The 25,855-nt window shown below is 38.5% G+C and overlaps 1 protein-coding gene across 12 annotated transcripts in view; it reads right to left on the reverse strand.

Moving 5' to 3' along the window:
* The window catches only part of ZNF280D (zinc finger protein 280D), a 51,173-nt gene extending 28,950 nt beyond the window's left edge, over positions 1–22,223 (reverse strand). For 2 of the 12 annotated variants that reach the window (XR_003993070.1, XM_030496875.1), the window contains exons 1-5: positions 21,404–21,638; positions 15,877–16,028; positions 12,009–12,074; positions 11,531–11,901; positions 6,046–6,163 (exon numbers count right to left, since the gene is read on the reverse strand). Coding sequence is in view for 11 of the 12 variants with exons in the window: in XM_030496875.1 (XP_030352735.1) it covers positions 6,046–6,163; positions 11,531–11,901; positions 12,009–12,074; positions 15,877–16,021 (700 nt within the window). In the remaining variant the exon portion in view is untranslated. Of the gene's footprint in view, positions 1–6,045; positions 6,164–11,530; positions 11,902–11,987; positions 12,075–12,524; positions 13,278–14,132; positions 14,167–15,876; positions 16,029–16,895; positions 16,928–17,938; positions 18,061–21,403 lie in introns of those variants that run through there. The other 10 variants (XM_030496880.2, XM_032920161.1, XM_030496876.2 and 7 more) reach the window with 10 other exon arrangements.
* Between the last annotated feature and the right edge of the window lie 3,632 nt (positions 22,224–25,855).

The following is a 25,855-nucleotide window of genomic DNA, read 5'->3' on the forward strand; positions in this document are numbered from 1 at the left end:
CAATGTTCCTCCTTGAAGTTAACAGTATTGCCAATAATCATAATTAAGCACAAAGTCCACCACATGAATGGATGGCCATGCAAGAGATGTACTGCAAAACAGTGCTGCAAATTGCTGCTATCACTGTTGGTAAAACACTCGGACACATCACAGCTAAGTGCAAGCTGAGTTGGAAGAAAACAGGTTCTGCAGGAAGATTTTGTGTTCTGTGGTGTTTCAGTGCTGCGTTCTGTGACAGATTAGAAATTGCTATGCTAGCGTGGAATGGCTTAGAGACTTTGTTACAGCATTTAGGAAGATCCTCTAATTACGTTTAGTGTATTTTAGACTGCAGCATAGTATCTGTTTTATAAAACACAGGGTGGAGGAAAATTTTTTGCTGCAATATGCCATATTATAGCCACTTCCTTCTGGTTGCTAGGGAAGAGTATGATAATAAACCCCAAATCTTAAATTATTCCTAACAACAGAATCGCAGATAGGGCCCCATTTTAACATTATGGGAGAGAGTATGTGACTGGAAATCTCTCAAAGTCAAGAATAAATCTTTGTCTATTACAACCAGCTGGAAAGCACCTTTTGGCTCTGGAGGAAAACACACCTAACTATTAATACGCTGAAACAGCTAGACTACCTCTCTTCTTGTAGGGAGGAAAAGGTCTTTCAAAGAACATCCTCTCTTTGAAACTTAAATCTGTCTCCTCCCTTCCCACTACTTTAAACTGTATCAAAAACACAGCTGCAAAAGAAAGGGAGGAACTGCAAAATGCAATAATTAGTCAAAGTACAGACTTACAGAGTAATTTAGGTTGAACCTAAATTGGAGGTGTTTTTGTCCAACCTCTCACTCAGAGTCCAACTTTATTCAGGATGCTCAGAGCCACATCCAGCGAGCTTCTGAATATCTCCTAAGATGGAGATTCTACAATCTTGCTGCCTTGCCTGGCATTGCTACAATGATTTATTTTTCTTACTTTTATCTAATCAGAATTGGTTGACAAATTCAGCAGTCACAGAATTATTTCAATCTTGATCTTCTGGTTGGTTGTTTTTTAAATTTCAACTCTCTATTCAGTTATTTGATGCAGAAAATCTGAATTCAGGGTATGATGTCAGAGGCATTTATTCTGATCATCTGTCTTCAGAGCCACTGAACAAATAAGTCATTGCTTTACAGAATTCAAACAACAAAGGTCTAAAATTTTAACAGATAAAAACCTAAGGTGTATTAACTTGCAAAGGTACGTAAACCCTTGCGTAGAAAGGTTTTTCTTGTTTTAAGGCATAAGAACAATTACCCATTTACATTGCCTTAATAGTATTAATAATACCAATCAACTCAAACATTACAAGAGTGCTACCTTCTTCCACACAACAAATGCATGGACTGACAGCTAGACCATTCGATTACCCTGCCTTTTGGAGATACGTTTTGTGATGGTGTTACTGTTGTAGAGTTAACTGCAGGTGAAACAGCTGAATTGCTTCCAGCACCAACCTCATGAGGCTTGGCCTTTTTTGGAGATACTCCATTGCCTTCAGAAATAGCAAGACACTTAGATACAAAAACACTCTCATTCAGACCTACAGTGGTGTAAATTAAAGAACCTCAGGTTTTTTCCATAGTATATTACAAACACAGCAGTGATGCCTACACTTTAAAGGATGGGCAAGTCCACATAAACCAGTTAAGATCTCCCTAAATAATAAACCATACAGAAGTTAAGAAAACAATATCCAACTCAGACTAAACATTCGAAGGCCAGTGGAGAAGGAAATGGTAAATGGAAAGAAATACAGAGCCATCCCTGAAACCCAGTAAATCATACTATGCCCACCTGAATTTACTTGGCCTACTTTTCACATCTTGACCCACACTAATCTGAGACAAGGTGAGTTCACAGTAATAAAGCTAAACAGCTGGTTTCTGCAATACCCGATGTCTGAAACAACCTCTGCCCTTCTGATGAGAAACATCTATCCTTTCTCCTGGTTCTGTGTTAATGCTGGTTTAGTTTGTTATATAACCCTGTAAAACATTTGAGACTTGAGGTTGTATGTAGAATGAAAAGTGTCATGACTCCTAATGACTAATCACAGCACACCTATTTGCTCCCTTCTTCAAGAACAGTTGTTTGCAGTATTTCTTCTAAACAAAAGAAAATCTCTAAATAACAACTCTGAAATCAGAGGTTCAGTGCCTGATTAACATGCCCATCAAAACCTGGCTCCATCTTGTCCTGAAACTCATGTCTGTCACTGTAAGATTACCCTTGATGATGTAATATCAATACAGAGATCAGCCTTCAAGTAGACCTGAAAAAGCAGAGCTACATACCAAGAAGTCTGAAGTGCTAGCACAGGCCCTGTAAATCTGTCAGAATCACAGACTGCAAATAGCCTTAAGACTATCATAAGCAATGACAAGGACCAGACTTTGGTTCCAGACACAACAATCTGAACCAAGAACATTCTTGAATATTGCCCTCGCAACGGTCTAGTTGCTCCAACAATTTCTTTGGGTGTAATAAGAAACTGAATTAGAAAGTCATCTTCAACAAGCAGGGGTAACTTGTGTCACACAATGGTGCAACCTTTTGAGAAGAAACAAAACCACTCCCACCCCCAAGCTGTGTTTACTCAGTAATAGCTATCTACACATAGCAAGCAATTTGGATAGTCTGCCCATTCAACCCACAGAGGCAAAGACCCCCAGCAGACAATGCTGATATTTAAGCATTTTGGAGAACTTACTACACTCTATCTCACATACAGGAAAACATAATTCACTTGTTATATATGTATTTAATAACCCGAACATTATCCATTGTAACACACCTTTCCTTCTTTCTAACATAAATGAACACATTAAGCTCAAATGTCTCACTGTAGGCATTGTTTGGCTAAGGTAATGAACACATTCACAAAATAAACAGGTTGTTAATTAGATACTACTTGTTTCTAGGGTTTTTTAATTTACTTACGCTTGCACTGTTAGGTATATGAGCTGGTTACATTGACATATGTGCCTTGACCAGCAAAGGCTTCCATAAAGCTGGTGTGACCTTAGCATTCTTCTATATCAGAGGCTATTCAAGCATCAGGCCATCAACCTACAGCAGGCACTGCTGCAATATATTTAATTATGTGTAGCTGTGTAATGAGGGCCAGGGATAACACAGGAGGTCTGACTGATTTTACAAAAGTTAATAACAAAAAGACCACCACCACCAAAATTTTTTGCTGTAGAAAACCTGACTTGGAAGAAAAGACTATTTTTACACATCAACAAATTTGGTAATAATTTCAATTAAAGCCTGAAGGCTATTTCATGTATTTATAAAGGTGAACATTCTTAACTCAGTTTATACAACTCTGATCTAATAAATTCTTTCAGAAGAATATACATAGGTTTGCATTTGAATTGTTGTTCACTTAAAAAAAAAAAAAATTAAGCCTATTCTGAAAGATAATGAAACCAATTCCAAGAATTATTTAATATCTAGCCAATATAAATCAGATTGACTCCTCTTTTCATCAAAGTGTCTCTCTCGGCTACTGTGTAAACACAGCTGCTGTGTAGGTCACCTGTGTTCTAGACTAGTTTGTCCAATCATCTACCCAGCAGACCACACAGCTGAAACTGTCAGGGACTCCAGGTACACGAGACAGCCGAGAAAAGGAGCTGCCAAACAATTCTTTAGTTTTCAGGCTGCTCAGGAGCCTGTTACCTTCACTTCATGCTATTAGTGAGTACTTCTGTCAATGTTTTCTATCTATTACAAAACAGTTGGCTATTCTCACACAGAATTATTGTGTACAATATCTAAAATGATTGCAAGAAGGAGCAAAGTATACTGGATGCTGTATCACCAAGCCAATAGGTTTCTCAACACACATTACAGCACTACTGTAAAATCCTTAACACTGTTGGGAGCATCTGTGCTGGCTGAGCCTGATTTTATGAACGATGGCAAAAGACACAGAAGTGGTAACCTACGATAAAAGCATTAAATGTACTGTGCTAACAGATCAAATTAACAGAATAGGGATATGAAAACCAAATTGTTTCAGGACTCTAGTGCACAATCCCTCACCAACATCTACCATTAAGGTAATGCTATGAATACACAGCCCAGTATACAGCCCAGTCAACTCCTAAATACAAGAGAACAGTTCTTCTATTGGTCATGACATTTTCTGGTTCCTCCAAGTGGGTAAAGTTAGTGGGAGAATGATCTCAAAATATTCTCACAGAAAGCAAGCTACAGTTTTACATACATCCTCAGTGGCCATCCAACCTGCAGATAAGTTAGCAATGCTGTTTAAGTTAACACCACCACCTATTTAGCAAAGTAACAAAATTATTGGTTGATGTCCATTAACAGCTTGTCGTTTCCCTGCTTAGACCTCAGAAATTAATATTTAAGCTATCGAGCTAAAAAAATGTCTTTAGTGATCCATGTATAGATGTTAAATTGTCCTGCATATCACAGGCCAGTTCCTAAAAGGATTCTGCTTTTAAATACCATATTCCAGAATGTCTTTTGCCTACAGTGCTGAACATGAATTAAGAGGACACATAGTGCCAGCAGGCAACTAGGCATTGGGACATACGATCAGCATGAATACACGCGTCTTACGTGACCTCATCATACAAGCCAAATCACAAAATATGCAGACACTCCTTGTGGTAAAGTGAAATCTATCTTAAATTTGCCTTCTGTGACAAAGATTCATGTTTCAACCCACAATTCTAAACCTTTTAATTTCTAAATCCTATTGTCACCTCACAGAAATAAAGATAGATTAAATACGGTATATTTAAGATGTTTTGAATTACAATCCTGGATGCTTTGAAGTATTTGATTTTTCCTTGATAAGACACTAATGCAAGTAAGCTTTTAATATGCAAGCAGGTCTCCCAAACAAACAAACAAAGAATCAACAAAGAATCGATAAAAAACTTTGTTCTTTAGAGAACGATGGCTGGAATACCAAACCATTTGCAAGAAATAAGATCTCTGCTTACTTAACAAAAAGTTATGTAACCCAGGAAGACAAGAATGAGATCAGAGAATAGTTGGACACATGCAAGGAAATACACTACCACAACTTCTTTGATAAGTATCTAAACTAGAGATGCCGAATCATCACTTCAAGGAGAATAAACTAGCAACCACTATGTTCTACATAACTTGTTAGTATGACCAGTTAGGCCATTCATTGTACATAACCTGTTACCTCATGGAAGAATCAGAAGCGATTGTCATCTGTAACTTACAGACTGAATGCCAGGATTCTGGTCCGTTATTACAAAAGTACAATCCTTCACAAAAGAGAAGGCAAGTTCCAAGTTATAGCCTGTTTAAGATTGAGTACACTGCATGCTTCAAACCTACTTCACCTGCTGTGACACAAAAAAAGGTGCTTTTTGGTTTGTTTTTAAGTAGGTTAAATAGTCTCTGCAGAAACACAATTTAGCTAGTTGGAAAAAAAAACAAACAAAACAACCCAAAACCAATCAATATTGTTGAACTATGTACTCTTTCACTTTCCCACCTTTTCAGTCAGGATTCTTTTGATCTCACCTACTCCAGCTTCTATACATAGCAGTCAAGAAACCAAGATCATCATCCATCATTGAAGGGAATCCACTCAGCAGGCTCAAAGTTCTTCTCATACTGTTGACAGCCCCTCTTTTGCCAAAAATCATTCCTATTCATGCTAGTCAAAGAGTGCTGGACATACTGAAAATGAGCCTTTATCAGTCTAAAAAAATTACAGTGGATCTACTAAATGAGCATTGTAAGACATCAGTCGATATTACAGTCAGTCTAATGCACTGAAAAGCAAAGTCTGACAACACGAGCATCCAAAGTTTATTTCATTAAACATTATACAGTTCTATGTACAGAGGGAAGAAAAAAGTAACTATACTATGTTCTAGAAATCCTATTTAAAGTTATAATCCAAAGATCTGCACTCCAGTTAAATGACATCAGGCTGTTTCTTTCTCTTATCAACTACTACAGTTATACCCACCTGTTACATTCACTGCTGGCCCAGTCTGGTACTGTGGAACTCCCGAGTTCTCTCTCACACCAAACAGTATACCAGATGTATTATCTGGCGCAGCTGGTGGCGAATCCATAATATAATCCTAATGAGATATTTTCAAGAGGGAAAAGAAATTTGAGGTTTAACATTTTTTTACTTGCAGGCTTCAAAGGGTTTATTTTAAAAACATATGATTGCTTAAAAGTACTTCTAAGTACTGAGCTGTAAATCAAGTTAATTACAATCTCCCCAAAATAGTTTCTTTTGACATTTTAATAAGTTTGCAACTCTCATCAGTGGTTGTTCATTTATTCATAGCTGTATATCAGAATAGTAAAAACAACCATAAGACCTGGGAAAGTCCATTTTATGAAGTATTACTAAACCTGTTTGAATTGCTAATTGTAATTGCTTTTTTTCAAAAGTCTGATGATATTTCAAATTATACTTGTTTTTCAAAAAACTCTTAATACTTTCTTCCTTCAACCAAAACTCAGGCATTTGCGTGTTACTCTTGTGTGTTACAGTGTGCTAGGTGCAATTTAAAAGATCAGAAAACACAATTCAAAAGTAGCGTAAACTTGCAGCAAGCAGAAGCTTCTCAAAGGAAGATAATATTAAATACGTCAAATTCTACTAAGTGGTCAAGCTTTAATTAAAGTAAGTATCTATAGGATGGTGACTGGGAATGGCAATCATACACAGTATTACTAAGGGGTTTTTTTCTTTTGTGTAGAGTAATTTCATATGGACTTCTGTAACCAATCTAATCAAACCCTTTTTGAAAGCACACAGTTAATGTAAAAGTTGGTTCATGTTACTTAGTGCCTTCTTATCTTAAGTTTTGTGCACCTCCCAGTACAGGAATTCTCTTACCCTTCAGTTTAAAAGGTTTGCCCTTTAATATCACATATAACCTAGAAACTTACACAGTCCACATTTCTTTGGCTCCAACACCGAACACTGTTAAAATTAAACACCTTCACTGATCACTCAACAGTTCACATTTGGAGAAAAAAGAAACATGAAATTTTGTTCTCTTTACACATATTCAAGGTTCAGGGCAAGCTAGGAGAAATACACTTTCCAAAGTTCATCGGTACTGCTCACATCTTAGTATGCCATTTATCCTAACACAATCAATCTGAAACATGAAATATTTTCAGCAATAGCAATAAGGAGCTAAGAAAAACCTTATAATAAAGTTAGGATTAATTTCAATGTTAAGGTATGAATGGCAAAATACTGACACTTGATCTTTTTACTTGGAAATAATTCAGTTGATTACACTTCATCAAGCTGTACTGTGAAACAAAATATTTGACAAAAGTAGCTTCATTTTCCTTGGAAAACAAAATAATCACCCCATACACATACACAGACTTTGTCATCAGTGTATCCATGAGACAAAGGCCAAAATACTTCCTGCTGTAAAGATCAATCTCAAAAAATGCTTCCCATTCACAGTTGTGCTACTTATTTGAAAATGTCTCTGTGGTGGAAGTTGCCACAATTTAGGTGCACCAGCAAACATACAGGTATAATAGGCTGTTTTAGGACTCCTAAGTATGAGAAAAGATTTGAACAAAAAGGAAGATGCTTCTTGCCATCCTGCCTTTTTGTTGTACATGTCTTAAATGAAGACCCTCCAGGTCCTTAATGATAATGAAGAGCCATTCTTCCTTTTGGCGAGTGACCTAATCCAATCTAACCAAACTAAGTATAAGTGTTCTAGAGTAGTTGTGGAAATAGTTACTAAATTTCTCTACTCTGTCATGAATAACACCTACTTGAGCTGCAGTCACAAAAGTGCAGGTGTTACTGTAGCCACAATGGTTTCAGACTAGCCAGTGAAATAAATTACAAGCAAGGTAGCTTCAGCTAAACGCTACTTCAAGCACAACTAATGCTACTGGCTGCTGGTGGCAGGGTCTTAGTGTGAAGGACTATGCACACCACCTATACTTAAAATATGACCAATACAATAGGTACATGCAAAATCTGCTTCTCTTACTACTCTGTGGTAACTACTCTACCTGGCAAGGAAAAAAGTAAAAGCAGACAGCCTGGAAATTCAAAGTCTTGTCACTTTCAAAATGTTCTTTGTCTGTTTACAATTATTCTTTTCATGCAATTTGGCTCTATCATTTTACATACAAACCTTCTCCCCCCCCACCCAATATCTTCCCATGCTTTAGAAAGCGAAAGCATTTTAAAGAAAAACATTTACCACATCAATGAAAAATACAAAATCCAACTAACATACAGGTGTTCTCATATGCAGAAAAGCAAACCCCACCACCTTTATAAATTAATATCCTAAGGCTCAAGCGAAGAAAAATAATCCATCACCACTCTTAGTTTTCCAAGAGACTAATGAAAATACTGAGTTCATACTGTGCATCATAAATTTCCTAACTGTGGAAACCAACATAGTAATTGGTATCCAAATCCACACAGAGAAATTACCACATGTGGTGTGGGACCTTTGCTCTCCCAAAATTAACTAGGAACAACTGGAACCTGAATCACACTCTGACTGACAAAAATACCTATTAAGTAGTGGAAAGATATGGACAAAATTGGCTGGGGCTTATTGGGAGAGCATTGCGACTGCTGGGATAGAGAAAATCTTCACTGCTAAGAACAGATTTTTCTTGCAGAAGAGGATAGCCCTGTGCCATTATATACAACAGTACTAGCTCTGACTGAATTAGAATTGCTGTGAACAATACAACTGAAGCCAAATTAAACTCAGAATTTCTGGAACTGCATTAACATAGTGCAGTAACAAGAACACAGGAACTAGTCTTTCACAGAAAGTCAGTGAATCAAGCCTGTGACTGGAAATGGGTATTTTCAATGATAAAACTAGAATAGCAAACATCAACAAAAGGTATTTTATAGACCTACATGTTATGAAATTGAGGAAATGTGTTCCAACTCAGTTTGCAATCAAAAGCAATCAGTTCCTACAGAAAAAAACTGCCACATCCTGAGATTAAGAAATATTGCAACATATTAAGAATGCAAAGGCACTCTAAAGGATGTTCAGCTAAAAAGGGGTCCTGCCACAGTGTCTAGTCAGACCTCACAGCCATCTTCACATCACGCTATTTTACTTTCTAAGGTAAGTTTCAACATCTGGAAGCTGAAGATCCAAATGCCAAATATTGCCCAGAAAAACTTATTTGAAACCCTCGCCCTTTTGGAAGAATCAAGTCAGGAAGAAATAGAAAAAGGGTGAACAAAAACATCACAGAACGGCCCAGGCAGAAAATCATCACTATGAAACAGTGGACCCAAGTGAAATAAAGACTAGATAAAGGGAGGGGTGTTCTCAAAAAACCTATGGAGCTCTCGAATGAAGAATTCAAACCAAGGACATGAACTAAAATATAGGTCGTATACATATGACCCTAAGAACAGCAAATGGCAATGTGGCACAAATGATATTAAAAATCACAGAATCTTGCCCAAGAAGCTGAATTATAGTACCTCTCTAAAAAAAAAAAAAATCCTTTTCCATGCCATGTACCTTGAAAATCATATTTCAAGCTGCATCTTCTTCAAATAGGCGTTTCTCTACTCTGCCAAGGAAGAAATTGCAGATTTTGGCAAAGTAAGACTATAAAACTTAACTAAAGTCTCATCTGTGACATTCCTGCTGAAAGTAAACTTGATGAATGAGAAAACTCACAAGTGCTGTGTGCATAGTGTCTTTAAAGGAAATTACTGACTCGATGAGTTACGTCCAGCTTACATATACCTTTTGGAGAAGTTCAGCTTTCCTAATTCTGTGTACTCTAAGGTTTTCTAATAACAACAATATAGAAGCCACCAGCAGCTTTATCTATTAGAACAAAAACATAAGCATGGATGTGTGAGGGAAGTAAAGGAGGGGATTTTCTTTTGCAGTAAAGATTCTGCAAGACATCCTAGCACTCCTTTGAAGGATTTTATAAAGCATACTATATCCTAAGCAAACATTTATAAAAATAAAATTCACAGACTTGAAACATGTGTATATATCATGTGAAGTAGCAGTCCTTTCTATATCAATCTGGCCTGCTGTATAAAGACAGATTTAAGAGAACTCCAGAGGCAATCTAAATATCCTACTGATACCTGGCCTTTTGCCTATATCACTTTTAGGCATTCTTACACACAGAGACAGACTGATTTTGCTAACCTGCCTCAGCAGATATGTCCACAATTTCTCTCTGTAAACTATCAATCAGTTGCCGAAGACTCGAAATTGGAAACCATGAGTTCTTTCCTAATGAATTGGCGAGAGATTCAGCTACCCAGTTGATAGGCAATGATTACTTTGCATTGTTTTTCTTAAAATACAACCACCCATGAGCAATGATTTAGCCACAAGTCTTAAGAAGAACCTCTAATTCTCATGCCTTAATGGCCTTACTAACTATGTTCATTCAGACTGATTGCCCTGTTCAACAAATGCAGAATACATTAAGCTGCATGATTTTTATTTACACCAAAAGACTAACAGTTGGGACAACCACAGGTGTTAATATCTGCATGGATGGTAGATATGGAACCTACTGTCAGGCTTCATTTTAACCTGACAGAAGTAGTTAATATTATAGGCACACTGCCTAAACAGTTTAATCTTACACTATTTTCAATAATGGTATCATAGTTTACCTCATCCAAGTATTACACTTTTAATTTTTATTCTTTCTCTCTCACAAATGTCTGCCAGCCAAGGCAATAAAACCAGCATTTAACTTGACTCCCTGAAGTTATCATTCTGAGGTTCTGTGGCAATCCAGGAAGACCTATGATACACAAACTATGTGCATAATTCCCTTGGGCTTTTCAAACTAAACAATTATGTTGTCAAATTGTTTCATCTACTGACCCTGCAACTTTCGGTTGCTTAAGCCCTCCTTACCATACTACTGTTTCACTGCAAGTGCTAAGTGAACCACAAAGCAAACACACTTAAGGAGCTACCACTATAGTATTCTCTTCAGAAGCAAAAATACCAAGAGAGGGTCTGTAAAAATCAGGTGGGAAAAGCACAATGTTACTTTAAACACCAAATGCAAGCTATTTAAAAATGAAATTAACTTATCAATACAGAGGATCTGTCTCTGAACAATAAAATCTGCAAAATTTAGAGAATATGAATTTCCATTATTTCTCCACACAACATAACCTAAACAGTACTTATTTCTCTTATGCCTAAGATTTTCATTTAATGTAATTCCACTGTTACTAAAGCTATCATCTTTGAGTCTCGCAAATTAGTATATTCAAATATATATTTTAATTCACCAGTGCAAGGTTATGGTCCTAGAATCTTTACAGTTTACATAATGCTAGTCTATAATCTAGTCCAGGTCTTCAAATTACTAGACTGGGTCAGCATGTTGCTTCTTAATTTATTCAAAAGTAATTGCACCCAAGTCTTGTATAGTTTAAGGGAATAAAAATTTACCTGATCGAGTATTACAGGCTCTGATGTTATAGTAGTCACTGGCCTGGATACAGGTTGAGCCACTACAGGAACCGTGATATTTCTTGATACTGGCTGTGTTGTCACTGGAATGGTTACAGGTCTGCTAACAGGCTGTGATATTCCCGAACTTGACCCAGGCATCTGCTGTGTTGATAAACATCCAGCAACTGGTCTCTGCGGTGTTTGTGAAGTTCCTGAAACATTCACTGGTATAGACAATGGCTGAACTGCTATAGAGCTAGTTGTAGGTCTGGATACAGACTGAAAGACGGATGAAACAGGCATGGCACTGGGACTGGAGGCAGGTGGCGCATAATGGTGACTGTCAGGCTTGAATGTAGTAACTGTACCTGTTGCAAAGGATTCCAAAGTTATCTTTCGATAATTTTGCAGTCAGATGTTTCATAAGTGTTGTGCATTTTTTGTTTTTAATTACCATATTAGGACAATAAAGTACCTCTACTGGGTGCACCATTCTGTATCCCCCTTCGTGATGAGCTGAGGTTGACTCTGTTCAATATATCTGTCAAAAGTTACATTATCTTAATTGCAGTTAAATTAATAGCTTAATTGCTTTTCAAATTAAAAGTAGCATTCATATCCACTAAGTAAGCCAATTAGGATTTGACTACTAAATTAGAAGATTATTTCTAAAACAAATACCTGGCAAAACAAAGTGCAATTTGTACAAATTAAGATACATTCTCCCCTCCTTTTAGGTTAAGCTAGTTCACTTAAGAATCTCAGTTTTTATTTTTTTAGAAATAGATTAACACACAAATAAAACTGCAAGCAAAAAAGAACATTTCATAAATATTTAGCTTTGGTGATTATAATGCATTTATTTACTTCTATTTCTCACATATATAATAAGTTCCCAAATACTGTAACTGCTCTACATCAAAGGAAGCATTTTGTCTCAACCAGTAACTACACGATTTGCTTCTGTATTACAGGAAAATACAGCACTTACAAACTTGGTTTTAGACTTCACGATCTCCATTTTCCAGTGTGAAAGACAAATCAACAGACCAGCAACCAAAGCAGTTGTGTTGGAACTGTGTTACAGGAGGATTGCTTTTCTTCAACATCCTACATGGTAGTCTCTGACCACAGTTCTAGCTCGCAGGAAACAGGTGCAATTTCTTAGATTTGATGTTTACTCCCTAGCTAATGCCACCAACATTCCCCAACTTTTTACATATTAGTCTGGGCTTTCTGATCATTCCAGAAAGTTACAAAAATATTCATCAAATCCAAGTATTCTTCTACCCCAGATTCTCAGTTTTGTTACTGTTGCAACTGAGTTTCTTGCTCTGACATGTGAAAATATGCATATGAAATTAGATTGATCCTCCAGTATTTAAGCAACAAGATTTAAAGTTCCTTCTCAAACCAGGGTCAGATTACATCAGGATCTCAAACAATACAGAGTATCTACACATTGCCTTTAACAACCTTAAGGCTATTTCCGCCAGCAATGGCTCATTAGTATACACTACTCAGGTTGATGAATAAAACTAACAGCAGTAGAGCTCAGACAATCACAGCTTTCAACCTGTCACCTGCTTTTAGATCATACTAATAAAAAAGCAGCTGCAAACAGATCCAAACAGGTTTACATTTTTTAAGCGATGACAAAATTTCATTCTGTAACAGTAATACTATTTTTACTTCAACACAACACTATGAGCAAGAATTATCCTAACTTGGTATTTTGCTGAATACATACTTCTTTGTGTTTCTAATAAGTCTATACCTCACATTTGAATTCCAGAGCGAAATGAAGCTTCATCTGCCTACAAAATAAACCCCTCTATCCTAAAAGTTGTCTCACAAAGTATATTCAGCTTCAGACAGTCTGATGCACACACAATTGACATCCTAAAATGCAAAGGCAGATTTTACTGTTTTTAAAAAGAAAATGTCAATAATTCAGTGATTTGGAATTATAAACTAGATTTACATGACTCAACTGATTCACCACAGTCTTAATGAGACCTGTCCCCTTCCCCATCAAAGTGTTATTTGTCCTGTGTAAGCAAAACAGCACTGAAGTAGAAGAAAGGTAACATGCAGAACAACATTTTAAAGTAGCAACAAATTACAGGTCTGTATCATTATGAAAAAGGAAGCAAGAAAAATGAGCAGTAATTGCAGGAAAAATGAGTGGTTGCAGGAAATGGTAAAGGGAACAAAGTGTAAATTACTTTTCATCCTAGTCAAACTAACCCTCCAGAACATCCGAAGCAGCACTTTATTGTATATGACACTGTGCCAGCAAGTCAAAGTTGAGTTTTTAACCATTGCCTTCCAGTTTTCCACACCAGTCTGTATAAGAACTGATAATTGCATTGTCAGGAAAAGGTTAAAAAAAAATGCTATGTACTGCAGAAAACATACCTTTCAGAAAATTAAGAACTACACGCAAGTTTCCATTTGTCATCTAATTATTCATCTGATCAGACAGGAATTTTCTCAGGGAAAAACTAAACAGTGATAAGAAAAGTTGAGTTCACTGTGTCTTGCCTATCACCAATAACAAACTGAAGCCTGACTACTGCCAGGTAGTACTACTTACAAGCCAGAGAAGAACTGAGGTCATTCTTCCATAGCTGTTTTTGATAGTGAAGATTACAAAGAGAAAAGTTGAGGAAAGGGAAGGAAAAGAGATAAAGTAAAAAGTTATACCATAAGCGATTTTACTTGTGTCAGGACCGAGTATGGACAGTACTAGAATACGATGCATACATTTTAGCTATCTTTTACCAAAGTTCTTGGAAGTTGCTGAATCATATTAAAATTATAGTTTTCATCTGAACTATTTCTATCCTTTATGACTACAAAAAAGTCTTGAAACCACAATAACTGCAATGAAACTTGGCATATTTGTTGTTCCAATGTATGCCTTGTGCCTTAACAGTTGTTCTATGCTATAACCTACTGCCAAGGATCAGCAGCAATCCAGAGGTTTCTGGACCTTCCAGAAAACAGCAAGGTTTTTTTCATCCTTCTAGAAGTTTGTAACTGCAGAAAACTTCTTAGAGAGATTTTAAAACATTCCTCAAATTTTCAACAGGATCTAGAATATATTTAAAATATTCAAAAACATTAACCCTTAGGAACTGTTTTCAGGTGAGAGAACTTTAACATCAGCTTCCATCTTTCTTCAAAGCACAATTTTCCACTTTTTTAAGCTAGTGCAAGAAGCATTAGACTTACTATCCCAGTGAGTAACAAAAATAATGTTCAGATGCAAGATGAAAGTATTGTGAACTAAATTGACTGAACAGCTAAGAACAGTTCTAAAGTCCACGCACTGGAATGTGACAAAAAGCTTAGTTTAATATTTTGTCTTGAGATTCTTCACTGCAAACTATACACCTTCAGAAAACAACTATGGAAATCTTGGATAAAAGCATAGCAGAGATGAGGCAGAAACTGAAAGCAGTAACCTCACCAGGCAAAGTCCCGAGTATTCAACAGCTAGAGAAATCTTAGGTCACACCTCATAACAAATGACTGCAAGACAGTCGCACACAGAAATCAAGAAGTTTCATTACTAAAATTCAAGTAATAAAAGTGATGTTCTCCTTTACTTACCTGCACAAGTACAGGACAAATATGGAATTCTGACACATCTGCTGTCATCACAACCACCTAACCTCACTCCCTGCACTGCCTGCATTAGGAGAAAACTACAGAACTTGATGAAAAAAAATCTCTTTATTTTACAGAGGATGAATGAATTTATTAATAAAAATCTCTCTCTTAACAGAGAGGCTTCTACCATTTTCACGTTAATCACTTTTCCTGATTGTGCTTTCATTATAGACACTTTAAGACAGTTACCTTGGTTTTGTCAGAATGATGTCCACCCAATCAGACTGTCCACCAACACATGAAACGTGGGGTGGAGAAAAAACAGGTACTTAAATTCACACACATTGCTATAGCAGGGAGACACTTCCAAGTATGTAACTAAACATCAACTATATTGAGAGCAATTGCATGCATGGTTTCAGCACTGTATATATTTGATTTTTAACCATATTGTTAATGCTAAACCCTTCAAATGTCTTTGTTTTGACTGTAGAGACTGAAGTTTAGAGGTAGACAGAGCTGTGTATAACCTGGGTTTTGGAACAGAATTTCTTAAGAATTCAAATTTTCAGTATGACACTGACCTACAAAACAGCTTTAAGATGTAGAATTTCTTAAGTATTAATGTTAAGCAAAAAAAATAAAAATCTCTATTTTCAAATTAAGTTTAAAGTTTTACACCCAGAAGTATCTACTTTAAATTACGGAAAATGTTATCTTACATGTACTAGCTGGCTTCGAGCTTGAGATTTCCCCAACAAAGATTGGCTCATCATCATCATCATCATCATCCTCTTCCACTTCTTTCACTCTCTTTTGCCATGGTTCTAGCTCCTCTTCTTCACATTCCATAAATAATTCTGCCATCTTGAGACTAGACAAGAAAAAACAAAACACACATACCAAACCGTTCCGTACTTACATGAAACAAATGTTTCACTGTTCAGTAAAGATTACTGCACTTGACAATAATTCTTTCCCTTCCCCACCCCTCATGTTCTGTACAGGTTGAACCTGATCTGATATAGATCTTAAAGATTGACACCACGTCGCCTTTCTGATGATTCGCTAAATTCCAATTCTTGCTACTAAAGACAAGAAAAGACCAAAGATATCCTGCAGGTAAACTATTTTTTTTTTATAATCTCCCTGTAACTATCAGAGGAAGCCTCTGACACCACATTGAAAAGTATCTTTAAAAAAAAAATACTCCTATTCCTGTTAAGTGATTCACAAGAAACACGAAGACCCTATTACAAAGCATGCAATATACCTAGCACAACCGAGTTACTGAAACACTAATTACAGCTTTAATCTCTTTACATCTAAATAAACCCAACCCAACCAAACGCCCACCCAAACCCACAACCTACACCACAGCCCCACAAATTTTCTAAGATTTTGCCAGGCCTTCCCATATAGTCACATTTTCTTTAAAACCACAAAAACCATCACAAAATTCCCCAAAACCCACAGAACAAAACCCAAACAAATCATTCACAAGAAAAGAAAACCAAACCCAAAACCCACCCTGAAACAAAACACCCATGACAACAAAAAAAATCCCAACCCATGCCCACAACACAGCGCATAGTGTTTTTATCATCAATTAGGACTTCATAAAAATTTTGCATTTATCTCACTAGACTGAATCCCTTGTGCCTGGAGACTTGCTCTTACAATAAGGAAAAAAAGTCATGTATGAAAATAGTAATGAAAATATGTAACTTCTGGAATTAACCAATTAACATCAGCACTTCTAACACAACTGGGTTTGGTTTTTGGTTTTTTTTTTTTTTTTAATAGTGATGGCCAATTAAGTTTTCTTCTTTCTTTTCACATCCTGTAACATAATCTTGAAAGCATTTCTGAACAATACAGGAAATAGAAACTTTTGTATTTCTTTACACACACTACCAATGATCTAATTTGTAGTAAGAGCAGTAATTTCATAAAACCACAGTGCTGCCTCAGCAATAACCTGGATCAGGGCTCCCACACAATGGTACTTGCTTTGCCTTAGACACAGAGCTTCACAAAATTCAGTGTCTCCATTTCTTGGTGAATTGGAGGGGAAACAATGCAGTTTTGCATGAACACCCCAGCCAGTATAGGAATATTAATATCCAGCCACAATAGGAATTCCTTTAAATTAATGAGGAGTTAAGCACATGCAATTCAATTCATCACTGGACTGCTTTGACAAAAAGTGAAGAATATCTGAGCCACAGTTTCTTTCACAAAGGCCACAATCAGTATTTCTGGTCTTATTACCAGGCTACTCCCAACAGAAAGCATTACCAATACTTCTTTCATTCTTGTGCTGATGCGACACTTACCTGACAAAGCAAACTAGTTAAGCGAACTTTACTTCCCACTATTATGCAGTGGGAAGTTCTCTGACAGTTTAATTCCCCAAACGTAATAGTCAGGGCATCAGACCAGCAGTAATCTATATAATTGTCATTGAAAACTTATATACAAGTTGGAAAAAAAAAGAAAAATCAAGATTACATTCATAATCATAAACTGGTACCTCTTAAGCTAAATTATTTGTCTTTATTATATATGGTTTAGCGGTGGACTTGGCAGTCCTGGGGTAATGGTTGGACTTGATGATCTTAAAGGTCTTTTCCAACCTGGTTGATTCTACGATTCTGTCTTTTAATATAAACTATTTATCTTGTAATATGAAGCGGGTGTTTATTCAACACATTTTTCTTTACAATTTCCCATTATTTTCTCCTTTCCAAAAAATATTTCAAGAACAACATATGTACTAACCATTGGGTCAAGTTTCTTTTTTGAAGTATAATTAGGCAAAACCAAGAATATCCCTCATTGTCTATCCGCAGGGTTTTAAAAGGAAGTCTTCAGCACAGATGCAGTGAGAAACCATCTAGTATCTAACAAGAGAAGACAACTTCAGGATAGGAGTAATGAGCTGCTAGATTTGGTGATGGACTGTAGAAAGAAAAAGTCTGTAATAGCATATCACAGGGGAGCAGAAAAATCATTCAAGTCATTGCATTAAAGTCCATGAGAATTGGGCTGCTGGTGTTACATGCTAAGTCTTGGGAATAGTATAAAGTAGTAAAGCTTTATTTCCTTCCTTCTTCCCTCCATCAGTTTTGGGTGCTGAAGTTAAACATCACGCTAGAAAAGAAGATAATAAGACACTAAACTAGATTCTTGTTGCGCGAAAAGAGGAAGAGCACAAAGCCAATTTCCACTTGACGCAGACAATGTGCCAGGGTCTTGGAAAGAGAATCCAGCACGACCGTGTTTAAGGACATTGCTTAGAACACCTTTCCTTTACTAACATAGAGGCAAAGTTTACTAGACTTCAAGGCACAATGAAAGACTATTTTCAGATTCTTTTTTTCATGGAACTGACATGAGTTGTGGGGTTTATTAAAAAAAAAAAAAAGTTGTATTTGACCTCAGGTAAAAAAGTAATCTATTATAAAATGTGCTCAGCGAGTGCAAATGAGAGCATGTGTAATTTATACTGAAAACACAAAACAGACACAAGCAATCGATATATTAGCAACATTCTAACAGATGCATGTGATAACCTCAGCTACAGTATAATGCAGCTGATTTATTATTTTTTTTTAAATACAGTTAAAAGTAATTTCATAAGACAACCATGGACTTCTAGACAGTTACACGAAGTGGTGGCACCTCTTAAGGACATTTAATTTTACAAATCAGGATGTATACATTAAGGTATTCTCAAAAGGTGACTCAAAACATATGGCAACTTTTAAAAGACAAGTATCGAGATTATTTCAGACCTTTTAATCTATTTTATTTATTTCAGACTTCTTTTAATCTCAATGTGTATTTTGAAGCCAAGCTTTCACTGTCTTTTTTTCCTGACAGCAAAGCCGACCTAATAGGTTCCCATCCTGCTCCTGCACTGCTCCCTTGTTGTACTAGTACAACCTTTCAAGGGACTAAAACGTGAACCAGTGCAGGTTAAAAATAACTTGGCCCACTAAGAGTTTTACCAGCACAACTAAGGCCAAAAAACATGTGGCCTGAGCAATCAAAGTTGCAGTAAGGGGGAATGGGTTTGATTACAGGTGTCAGGAACTGCTCAAATGGTCTCCATTACCAAAGGAAACCTCTAGATCCATTTTTAGATTACAACTAGCTTCCAAGTTTTCAGCTTCTTTAACTACATTAACATAGAAAATGCATTCCAGGAATCCTGCTAGTGGTTGCTCTCAAAGCCAAACCCAACAGTGAATCCTTCCCCCGCTCTCCACAAATGTTTCCCAGTGGAGATGCAGACACCAGGATAAGAAAGGTAAACTTACTGCCAGTAAAATATATTTTCCTTGTTTTCTTAAGATGTATAAGCATATATACATATTCATACAAAAGTCTCCTTAAAGGTGAGAGGTCCTTTGGATCCGAGAGGTCCAAAACTCCAATGAAACAATGTATCTCATAAAAAAGTTTTTAAACCATTGTTCCGGGAGAACAAGTGTCAAAATTGTGAACTAGCTCTTTAAAACACTCAAAAATATCATTAAACTGTATCAAGATATTGTTTTAAAAGGCAACTGCCCATCAAAAGCTAAGGCTAGCCATGTAAGTTCATTAGGCAGGCACAGATAATCAACAACCTGTGAAAATACAATTCTACGAACAGCAGTATTGTTACCAGACAAGCAATGAACTAAAAACGTGATACAAGACAGAAAAAAAAATTGAACTCATTGCACAAAAGAGCAATAAGGTTCTGATAAAATAAGGGGTTTAAAAGCACTAGTTCGAACATCTTCATTTATCATGGCAATTATGTTTAAACATACTTAAGTTTATCAAAAACCAGTGGGGTTTTTTGGTTGGTTGGGGTTTTTTTTAACTGTATTTAAAAGCACTCACATTGAATCAACAAAAATGATACAAACGTTACTAAATGTAACAAGAGTGTAACAGCATAGTGAAAATGGCAGAAAGTGATCTGTAGAAGAGCACCTTAAAGACGCACAGAAATCAATACAATACAAAACCATGAGAAATGCAGCTGCAATCAGATTTAGAGTTATTGAAACCCCATTTATTACTTTAGATGCAATTTACCTGTTCCACTCTTAAAGTCAAGCGAGCTTTCCCATACTCAACACTTCTTTGGATTTGCTTAAAAGAACTGAAATCAAATCACTAGTATGAAATTGGCAGTGCGCTTAAAGAGTGAGGACATCTACCTTAACCAGAAAGTTCTCATGCTGGCCTCGTCATCTTTCCATAATACTAGCATCAGTGAATTATTCAAATACATTTTCCCTCCAGTTTAATAGCTGGAGGATAACATGGAAGTTATTATCTGTGTGGTAAATAATATACGGTGAGCATGTATGTTGTATTTTTCGGACAACTCCCCATACAGGCACATAACATGTTAGTTGTAGAGGAGTGTGCAATCCACAGCTTCATCAGGACTGTAAGCAATTTTATTTTTATCGAGTGCCGCATTTGTTTCAGCAGCAAAGAAACGATGACCAGGCTGAAACTGAACCTGGAAGTTTTAAAACGTCGAAATATAAAGCAACTTCCCTCAAAACCAAACCTAAACAGCCCACACCACCCTCTCTGCCATGAGGTGGTATAAGCTCCGCCTAGGGAAGGGTAATATTGCCTTTGCAAACGAGTCAGAAGTTCACACCCCCGAGCTGCGATGGGTGCGAGGCCGCGGGAGGAAGCCAAGTCCCCCAGGGCAGCCGAGCAGCTGCCGCTGCGCCCGCAGCGCCGCCGCCTCGGGCGCAGCCTGACCGTCCTGCCTTCCCGCGCCGGGTGACCGCAAGACTCCAGCGGAGGCTGCAGGTTCGGGTTTGGACGAGGCCCGCATACCACAGCCCTGGCGGGAGCGGAGGAGGCCCGGCGGCGAGCCTGGCACCCACTGCCAATGGCCGGGGGGCCCTGGCCGCAGCCGACCCCTGGACAGCGCAAGCAGGGCGGAGCAAGCCCTGCCCGGGATGCCCCTGCGGACAGACCCCCACGGTTCCCAGCAGGACCCCGTGGGGGCTCCGAGGAAACCCTCACGACGCGGGGTCCCCATCCAGAGACGCGAGGGGGGGGTGCAAGGCCGCGCTTCGACCTAAGATGGCGTCGCTCTCACAGGCGACAATCCCCCCGCGGCCCGCCAGCCGCTCAGCGGCGGCTCCCTCCGCCCGAGGAGGTGGCAGGCCGCCCCGGCAGGGCGGGCCGAGGGCAAGGAGCGGGTTGGCTTACCGTGCTGAGCGTCCGGAGAGGCCGCGGCAGGCCGCCCCGCTACGGTGGCGGGCTGGCGGGAGGGGGGATGGGAGGCAGCGTCGCTGGCGGAGGCGCCTCACATCGCCGGACCGCGGCGCCCCACCTCAGCCTCCGCCGGGGGAGGCCGCCGCGCGGCGCGCTGCCTGCCGGGTAGAGCGCGGGTCAGCCCCACAGCGGCGCGTGCTTTCCGGCAGCCGCGGGGCGGGGCTGGGCCGGGGCCGCCGCGCGGGGGCGGGGCCTCGCGCCATGTGCCGGGCCTCACACCCCGCGGCCGGCTGCGGCCTGCGCGCCCGCCGCTTCGCGCCCCGTCAGCCGCCGCCAGGCCCGGCCCGGCCCGGCCCGGCCCGGCGCCGCCTGCGCGCCGCCGCCGCCCCGCAGCCACATCCGCGGTGGGCCCAGCACCCGCGAGCAGCGGTCACCTCAGCGCAGCCCTGTAAGTAGGTCCCGCTTGCCGTGCAAGGGCCGACGGGCGCATCCCTCGTAGGCCGCGAGCGGCGCGCAGGCCTTTCCCTTGCGGTACAGTCGATCACAAGCACCAGTATCTCCACATGTGGCCGAAGAAAAGCTAGGGAAAGCTGTACCCAGAGTTAACATGAAGTACAGACAACTCAGTTTAACACTGTGTTTCTGGAATTAGTGGAGTACAAGCTGTTAAACTGAATGCTGTGCTGACGGGAGGTGTGCTGTGTGCCTGTGTTTTCCGTGTGGGTTTTTGTCATGGTTGTTTACCCAGTTGGTTAAATAATATAAATACATGATCAACTGTTCCAAACCTTTACTCAATAAAACATTCCCATTACTTTCAGCGGGACATTGCGTAACTGCTACACAAGGCCTAAACTGGGCAGTGAAGCCATGGTCGCTAAAGAAAACAGCCCTGGAGCACAGTACCACAAAGACCTGCTGCATTCTTCATTCACCTCAGAGTTTACACAAGAAAATCTCTGAATCAAAAGGTGATTAAGAAACTCAGTTTTTCATATATCTTTTTGTCCATAGTGCTCTCTCACCCTGGCCAACATCTAAGAACGCTCCTGAGTTTAAATTTCCTTTTTTCCCCTCTCAGTTTTGCTGTCCATTCTACCCTAATTTAAAAAAACGAAACCCTAAAAAAACCAAAACAAAAAACCGCACACAGAAAAGCCCCAACACGGTTCTTCATTTAGTAGAGTATGAAATATTTCTGGTGAATTTTGAAGATAAATACTGGGAAAGTACTTATCCAAATTAATCTGTATCACTCAACTTTTTCAGCCCATAATTCTCAGAAGTTACTGTTGGTGACATCTGCCATGGCTGCCCTCAGGCATCCTCAATTGATTGTAGATTCTCTCTCAAGCTGAGGGTTTTTTCAGAAGAATAACTGAATTGTCCTTGTGAACTTAAGCTCTCAAGATTTGACTACTGTGTTCAGCCTGGAAAATACTCTGTTCATTTTCGCTATCATCTTTAGGCTTGAGATGCTTCCAGGCTACTTTGGAATCTCAGAGAAGTGAAGAAAAAAACTAAACAACATCAGTAATTAAATAATTGCTGCTTAGTGATTATGCCATTAAATCATTTGGTTGTTACAGTTTAGTAATTAAACAATTATTAAACTATGCCATTCTGCCAAAGTAGGAGAAAAAAAGAGAAAGAAATATTCTTGATATTTGGCAGAAAAGGAGAAAAGTATGGGAACTAGAGAGGGAAACTTATTTTAGATAGAAGTGACTGTGAAGTGAGAGGTATAGTCCAGTTATTTGAAACACATTTTCGACTACTCATTTACTTACTGAGAAATAATTGCAGGTGTTTATGTTCTTTCTAAAGCAAGATAAATATAAAAAGTACGTTGAGATTACATGGTAAAACATTGAAAAAGTGTGAAATAACAGAAATAGAATCAACTCTGCATATATAATTAAGTAAATCTGTGCATTCGGAAGGTGCACAATTGCATACTGTCTGTTCTGCAAGACCCCTACCTAGGTCCTTGGACAAATTTGTTTGAATATCATGTTTTTGCATCATCCTACAAAGCCATAGGAGCAAAACAAGTTTGTCCAGTGAGAATCAATAAGCGTTCACAACTTCAAAACTCACAAATGAAAGAAGGATAGTAAATAGGCCCCACAATTACAATAAAATAGTTCTTTCCAAGGCCCCTTTGGTTTATAGACAAGCATCTTTGCTAAGCTTAGTAGGCGGTTAATGGGAAAGCCCTAAAACTTTGCGTTGCAACAAATAATTGATGACTAATTAAAGAAGAAAGTTCAATGAGATCGGAAAAAGCTCTTTATAAAAGAAGAGACTGAAAACTTAGCGTGCTGTGATGTAGGTGAGCCATGTCTCCTTGACATTAAGATGTGAGACTTCATAGACTGCATCAGCAGTGAAGGTGACCTTCTAATGTTCCTCATGAGCAATGGAAATGATGTGGGATGTGCTGGGGTAGGGGGCAAATAAAACCAGGGATTCCTACCCTCCACATTTAGTAATAGTCTGGGGCAGTTATTGCAGTGAGCAAGTAGATCCAGGCAATTAAAGAACATACTCCTCCATGGTGCCCTTGAAAAAAGAAAGGCATGGGCAGATGCGCTGCACAGGAAGATTTATATCTCCTCTAGGAGAAGGCAGATGAAAGACATGCAGTACTTTCAAATGCAGTCTAAAAAACTGCAAGTTCTGGAGATGCCAGCCAGAATTAAGTACCATGAAGGAAGGCTGCTTTATATGTAAGAGGAAGTACTGATAAGGTAACGAGATATTTTAGCAGAACCATGCCTGAAAACTTACAGAGAAAACAGCAAACATATGATACACCCTAAAAGAGAAATTTCACAGAAGCTGATTAAAGGGAACAGTTGTATTGCATGCAGTTTGGCAGCATGCATGCACTGTTGGCTGCAGTAGTAAAGCTGAGCTTGAAAGCTAACTAGTCTGAATTACTTCATCTTAGATCTACCGGCCAGTGACTTAATTACTAAAGAGACATTCCTTTCCCTTCTGAAAGTTATTGGCAGTAATCCCTCATCAGTTTCTCATTTTTTGTCTCAAAGGCATTGTCTGTGCCAGAGAAGTCAGTTGATTGCAGAATCCCTCAGTGGTCCAAAATGCTTCTATCCCAGTGGTCTGTTCCCCCACATCACCCTGTATCGCCCACTGATGAATTAGCAGATGATAGTTTAATTTTGAGAGGGCATAGAAAAGTTTGTTAAGAAATAGCAGAAACTGGTAGATGTATTGCTTACAAAACCGGAGGGTATAACTTATTTCCTGTCTTGACTCCTCTGACTTTATGTTGGTAGAGGGATAAATGAGTAAGTGAGAAATTATGAATGCAGCTATCAATCAGCTTTATTCTGCATATCAACCAGCAGTTGTTCATATTGTTCTTATTTTGCTTATCACATTCAGGCATTTTGAGGCTAGAGCATCAGCTAAGCATGAGGATTTTGCAGTTGAGTAGGCAACTCAAAAAAAAAGCGGGGGCAAATTGGAAACCAAAGCATGTCTTCTCAAGTAGTAAGTAATAACTAGAGACAAGCAAGTTGCAAGACAGCAGTTGCTCGCAATTGCTTCAGCTCAACTGTTAACAAAAAAAGAAATAAAATCCTCATATTGATTCATAGAGTCTAGGAAAAAAAAAAAGAGCAAGTAAATGTCTATCTGTCTTTGATTTCTGTAACCAAAAGGCTCAGTATAATAATGCTCCAGATGGTCATCCATTTCTCTCTTACAGAAAAAAAAGCTTGGGGCTGAGGAAGCAAAATCCTCATACTCTTTATATCAATTTTCAGGTCTTTAAACAGTGCATTGACGTCTGCAAAAGCTGGATGATTACTTTTCACCTTGGCAACATACATTTTAACTTGGTTCTTTTGATTTTTAACCACAGACATCCATCCGTATGTAGTTAAAAGGTAGAAATTCCATTAAGGTTTTTAGCAACACAAATTGTTTGGTTGAACTGCTTTACATTTCCAGATCAAGACTGGAAAGCTAGATAGTGGGAAACAAAAAAATGTAGCTGATACTTTATAAACCTTGCTGTGCAAGAACTGCAAAATATGTGCTTAAAGCATATAAACCACCTTAACTCTTACCATGAAATCATAAGACAAGTTAGTGTTGTATGCATCTGTAGTTACAGCTGATTCGGATAACCTTTACCCATGCCATTAAAGATTCACAAAATCAGATATGCATTACAACTTACATTGTGTTTGGATTAAGAATTTATAAGGACATTCTTGTTAACTATTGCTATTGACATTCATCTTAGGAAATCCATTTTGTTATTATGATGACCTAACCAATTTTGTTAGATTGGAAGTCTTCACTTCCCCAGCTCTCTCCACATACAGAGACAAATGGGAGATAGTATATATGTATATATATAAAAAAGGAATTCACATTTCGTAACTGAAGCAGTGACAGGTGTCATCA

This window comes from Strigops habroptila, chromosome 9, assembly GCF_004027225.2.
Source record: "Strigops habroptila isolate Jane chromosome 9, bStrHab1.2.pri, whole genome shotgun sequence".
NCBI lineage: Eukaryota > Metazoa > Chordata > Aves > Psittaciformes > Psittacidae > Strigops > Strigops habroptila.